The 6,005-nt window shown below is 34.7% G+C and overlaps 1 protein-coding gene across 1 annotated transcript; it reads right to left on the bottom strand.

Moving 5' to 3' along the window:
- Positions 1 to 3,068: 3,068 nt before the first annotated feature.
- On the bottom strand, positions 3,069 to 5,325 carry LOC127092033 (calcium uniporter protein 4, mitochondrial). Its single transcript, XM_051030804.1, has 2 exons — positions 4,665 to 5,325; positions 3,069 to 3,710 (listed from the first exon to the last, which is right to left on the bottom strand). Exons 1-2 carry the CDS (start codon positions 5,238 to 5,240, stop codon positions 3,213 to 3,215), a joined length of 1,074 nt encoding a protein of 357 aa, XP_050886761.1. The 5' UTR covers positions 5,241 to 5,325; the 3' UTR covers positions 3,069 to 3,212.
- Positions 5,326 to 6,005: the final 680 nt, after the last annotated feature.

Raw genomic sequence — 6,005 nt, 5'->3', positions numbered from 1 at the left:
TCAGATGATCCTGATAGGATATCATTCGATTAGAGGATACAAGTTATTCGACCCAGTGAATAAGCAAGTGGTGATTAGCAGGGACGTGATCATAGATGAGCTTAGAGAATGGGACTGGACTGAGAATGTTAAGAAGGATTCAGTGAGAATCTTTTGTGATGAACTATCTAGTGAAGTCGAAAGAGAAGTTCGACATGAAGAAGTCAGAGGTGAAGCAAGCACAATCAGACCTCAAAGAATAAGACACATGCATGCAAGATTGCAAGAATGTGTGATTACATCAGATGATATGGTCAATGAAGAAGGTGGGCTGGTACACTATGTTTTCTACGCAGATATCGAACCTGTCAATGCATCTGAGACATTGAAAGATTCAAAGTGGATGAAAGTAATGGACGAAGAGCCGAAGTCAATCGAAGTCAACAACACCTGGTCACTTGTCAAATTGCCCTAAGACAAGAAGGCAATCAATGTGAAGTGAGTATACAAGGTGAAGCTGAATCCCAAAGGAGAAGTGACTCGACACAAGGCAAGGCTTATGGGGAAAGGATTTAATTAGAAAGAAGGAATCGACTTCGATGAAGTTTTTGCACCTGTTTCTAGGATCGAAACAACCAGGTTGGTTGTTGGTCTAGCAAACATGAACAACTAGCAGATGTGTCAGATGAATGTGAAATGTGCATTCCTTAATCGCCCCTTAGAAGAAGAAGTTTATGTTGCACAACCAGCTGGGTTTGTGAAACAAGGCGAAGAAAGAAAGGTGTACAGGCTGCATAAAACCTTGTACGAACTTAAACAAGCTCCAAAAGCTTGGAACAAGAAGATAGATGGCTTTCTAAGGGAGAAGAAATTCATGAAGCGCAAATATGAACATGGAGTATATGTAAGAAGAAGCAAGAATGAATTGCTTATATTATGCCTCTATGTCGATGACCTGTTGAAAACAGGTAGCTGCAAGAAGGAGATTGAAGACTTCAAAGTTGATCTCGACAAGGAATTCGAAATGTCAGATTTGGGTGACATTTCATTCTTCCTTGGCATCGAATTCTACAAGAGTGGTAGAGGTTTGATGATGCACAAAATAAGGTATGCAGGCGAAATACTCAAGAGATTTGAGATGCAAGATTGCAACCCAACTTCAACTCCAGCTGAGCCCAAATTACAATTGTCGAAAGACTCAGATGAAGATGATGTCGACCCAACCCAATATATAAGACTTATTGGGTCACTTCGGTACCTTTATCATATAAGGCCTGACTTAGCATACAATGTAGGTACGGTGAGTAGATTCATGCAGAAGCCAAATGTATCATATCTAGCAGCGACGAAGAGGATACTAAGGTATCTGAAAGGAACTCTTGACTATGGCATTTTGTTTCCTGCAACTGATGAAGGAAAAGAATACAAATTAGTGAGATACACTAACTCAAGTTGGTGTAGTGATGCTGAAGATCGAAAATCCACAGCGAGCTATGTGTTTATGCTAGGTGGTGCACCAGTTGCTTGGAGTTCGAGAAAGGAGCCAGTAGTGGCATTATCGTCGTGCGAAGTAGAATACATAGTTGCTTCCCTTTGTGCATGTCAAGCAGCGTGGACGGTGAATCTGGTCGAAGAGATAACAACGAAGAGTCATGGAGAAATTATCATGAAGATCGACAACATGTCAGTTATCAATCTGGAGAAGAATCCAATAACACATGGTCGAAGCAAGTACATTGAAATGAGGTTCCATTATCTTCGAGAGGAGGTAGCAGATGAAAAGATGAATGTGGAACACTGTAAAACTGAGAATCAGATTACATACATCATGATAAAGAGAGTGTAGGTCAAAGTGTTCAAAAGACAAAGAGTTATGATGAATGTAGATAGCTTAGACACAATAATAGTATAGATATAAAAGACTTAATACAAATATATCATAGATAATTTTGTAAATAAGTTCGTGTCACAATAAACAAACAAATCTAATTACAAAGATTAAATGTAGCGCTAAAGACTTACCTGTGAAGTCATCTCATGAGACTAGCATGTCCACAAATAAGGGATTGTGTAGCACCCGTGTTCATTTATCGCTCTAAGCATTAAGAAGCATATTTAAATCATATAGGGACCACCGCATATCTCGATATTTAGTACGCTAAAGTAACACTACATCTCAATGATCATCGTAGTGGAAATAGCAATAACTGCAACGTACTTGTAAATTGGGGTTCATTCCTCGAATATGACTAGTCATTACTCCACTCTTAAAATCATCTATATGCATACATTTTACTTTACTTTGACATCACAGTGTCTTTGCAAGCACACTCATTCACAAGAGAAAAATGCATAAAGATCAAAGCATCACACTTGAGGTTCACAAGAAAGTTTTTGACACTCTTAATTGAAACTTTTCCGTTCAGGTCTTGAATACTTTAGATTTTAATAGTTTTTTGGTAGTTGGATAAATTATATTGATGCAATGGTGAAAAAAAAAATCAAAGCTCTAAACTTAATGGTGATTCTTCTCTAAGCTTTTTCTTAATACACCTTTTAACCAATAATTTATGCATGGTTGCACTGTATAAGGAGATATTGAGTTGTTGATAAGAAATTTGAATAAAAAAACAAAAGTTGAGACTATATAAAGAAACAGAGACAATTGCACCGTTAGTACTTGTGACTGTGCCATAATTGCACCGTTGTTTTATCAGAGTTTTTCCATCCATCAAACTCTAAGAATTTTCTTCGAAGGTGTTGGTGTCGTGACCGCTCGTTGTAGGACTTTCGCATCCATGTTTCCTGCACCGTCGACATTCTGGTCGGCCGCCACATAATTTGAAGTTAAACAACAATCTCAAACATGCAGTATATTAATTGATTACGAAAATAAATGACAGACTTGTATATTTGGCCAAACTCAACAATATCCAAATCAATCTTGAGCAATATTACACAAAAATTAAAAAACAGAACTCATATAAATCAAGTTTTAATGGTGTAATCGAACACACCGATTCTGCATACTAATGATTTAAAGAACTTGACAATTAAATCAAAAAGAGAAACTTAAAAAGAGTAACAAGTTAGTAAAACACCGCTTAAAAACCTAAACATAGGTTATTCACACCAGTAGTTGAACCATCATGTTAAGATAAAAGGGTTACATTCGGCTCATCGATAATATAAAAAATCTATCTAAACATTACAACTAGTTAAGACACCATTCTTCAACGATACAAGGCTCTTAGAACTGTCTCTTCAGCAGCATTGTTGATAGGTGGAGAAAAACTTTCAGCTTTTGCACCACCATGATTACTTGGATAACAAACTTTGCAGAGCTCACTATATCTACGAGCATCAAAGTTGTATTTCTTCATGAGACATTCTTGTTTGGCAGTAAATCTCCGATGGAAGTATCCTTGAAACGTTGGTTCAGTTGAAGTCCTGATGAAGAACATATACGCCATAGCAAAGTGTAAGGAAGTAACAAAGAAACATATGGGTTCCATAACATCCCAGCTTAGCTCCCAAAAAGTGAGTCTCATGAACCCAAGTGTTTGGATAGTTAAAAAGCCAAGTCCACAATAAAGCTCAGTTTGGACTTGGGCTTTTGCTTTATCATCAATGATTGCTTTTTGCTTCTCCATATTCTCTAGCTCCTTTCTTCTTGGATCGTTTGGGCTGGCTATTGATTGATGTATTAGATTCTCAATTGATTTTGCAACCTGTAATAAAAAATATATATAATATGTTGAAAAAAGAATTTAGTTTTGTGGCTGTTTGATGGTCCAAAACTAGTTAGTAGGGACAGAGTGAGGCAGAAAAGTATAGGCAGTTAGTTGCAGGCAATGCAGAGGTGGAAGGGGTGGGTAGGTAAGGCAGGTGTCACACACAGTTTTTGGTGTAATGAGAAAGATAACACAAAAAACCATAAAACTATATACAGAAGAATCAATTAGATAAGTCCCTCCCCAGAGAAGAACTAAAAACTAAAGTTAGGACTTATTCATTTCAATTCCCTTAAAACTTGTGCCGCCGTTTACTTTCTCCCATGAAATAAGGATTACATAGGTGAAAGAATCAATTAGATAAGTCCAGCAACTATCTTTATTGAATGATTCTTCCCATGTCAAATCTTTTACTTAATATCCTTGGTTTATGTATTATTTAAAGTTAATTATTTTTTTAATATCTACGAATTCTTAAAATTAAATTTACTAAAGACAAAATTTTAAAACTTATAATTTTATATAATAATAGTGTCCAAAAACAAGTCATTATAATAGTAGAGAATATATTAGCAAGGCTAATTTTTTAATCTCTATGCAAAATCTTTACAGTACCGTACTAATTTTAAAGGGGATAAAATATATTATAAACAAAAAGTAATAATGAAAATATCAAATATTAAAATGTCAATTTTTTAATCTTTTCAATCCTCGGAACATTTCTATTTTTGCATGCATGTTTGGTTATTGTCAGAAAATAAAAATAAAATGTATATTTAATTGAAAATCAAAAGGATACGCTAACTAGTAAAATCTAAATATGCACAATTACCATGATTTAACTTCAATCAATAAAATTATATAAGACTAAAAAAAAAGCATATTCAGTTAACAACAGTTATGAAAATACGAATATATAGTTAAAGAAAGAAAGAAAGAAACTGAAAGTACCTGTTCTGGCCTGAGAAAAACAATGTTCCCTAAAACGATGACGTTTCCAGATTCATCCAAAATCTTTGCAAACTCATCCCCTTGCTCGTGATTTTGAGAGGATTCAAAGCAAACCCGCAAGAACTCCGAGTAAGAAACCGTGTTTTCCGGAATGTCTCTCAGTTTCGCCTTCACCTTCTCCATTTGCGAAGCTCTCAGAATTTTCCTCGCGTCTTCAACTGTTATTTCACTTCCGGTGACGGTCCCCGGAGCCGACAATGGCAGAAAACTGAGATCACCAAGACTAAAATGATCTCCGGTTCCAGTAACATTGTTGATACCTTTGAGTTTCTCCCTGAGTTTTTCTCCGACTGGAAGTGACAGAAAGTCCGGAAGCTTCGCTGTGTCGGAGTGGTGCACGGATCTCCGGGGAAGAAACCGCCGGAAAACGCCTCGGTTGATGGAATCCGGAGAAGAGAGATACTCGCGGTGGAAGTTAGTTTTGGTAATGTTTGGAGAAACTATGGTTTGTTGAAGGGACGGCGTCGTTTTGACACCTTCTAAAAGACGCTTTGTAAAGAGTTTTCTAAGAGCCATTGATAAAAATGAAGATGCAAGAGTAAAGTACTATTGAAGAGATTTTAAAGACTCTTGAGATTTTGAGGAAGGTTTCGTCCATTTATATATACGTCCAATGTATGAGGAAGATTTTTTTTTTCATTCTTTATTTAAAAAAGTAATTGATGCTATAAAATATGTGACGTTGAAAAATAAAATAAGAGATTTTATTTTTTTAAAAATAAAATAAGAGATTTTATTTTTTTAAAAATAAAATAGAAGATTTTATTTGGGCAGGACCATGAGGATAAATAGATGTCATGAGAATATAAATAACTAATTTCAGTATATTTAATATACTGAAAATATAAAAGTAAATTATGTTAGTGATTGAATACACTAAAATAACTTTTCAGTATATTCAATATACTCAAAATATAAATAATTAATTTCTTTAAAAAATATTATGTCATATAATATTTTTTTATTTAAAATTCTTAATCAGATTTAAAAATTAAATATACAAAATATAAGATGAATATTTCCATAATAAATTTCTTAACATATGTGCGAAATAACAGAAATTAACATTTCTTTTATTTGCAAAAATAGTTTATCACAAATGTTCTAATAAATGTAGGTGACATCTTTTCATTTAACCTTCCCTAGTAAAAGACAACATATAGAGTCTCTTCTTTCTTGTGACTGCCTCCCATATTGCTTGCAATTTTGGTATGACCTAACATATTGTTGACACACAGTCGAAAAAGATAAAACACATTGTTGACACCTAAACCTAGTAAC

Source organism: Lathyrus oleraceus, chromosome 6 (genome assembly GCF_024323335.1).
Source record: "Lathyrus oleraceus cultivar Zhongwan6 chromosome 6, CAAS_Psat_ZW6_1.0, whole genome shotgun sequence".
Taxonomy (NCBI): Eukaryota; Viridiplantae; Streptophyta; class Magnoliopsida; order Fabales; family Fabaceae; genus Lathyrus; species Lathyrus oleraceus.
The sequence above is the reverse complement of the archived record's forward strand: the minus strand, read 5'-3'. Positions and strand labels throughout refer to the sequence as shown.

Coding starts and splice junctions, on each gene's coding strand:
- LOC127092033 (XM_051030804.1), bottom strand. CDS start 5,240: ATGGCTCTTAGAAAACTCTTTACAAAGCGTCTTTTAGAAGGTGTCAAA. Junction 3,711..4,664: donor TTTTTCTCAGGCCAGAACAG/GTACTTTCAGTT, acceptor TTTTTATTACAG/GTTGCAAAATCAATTGAGAA.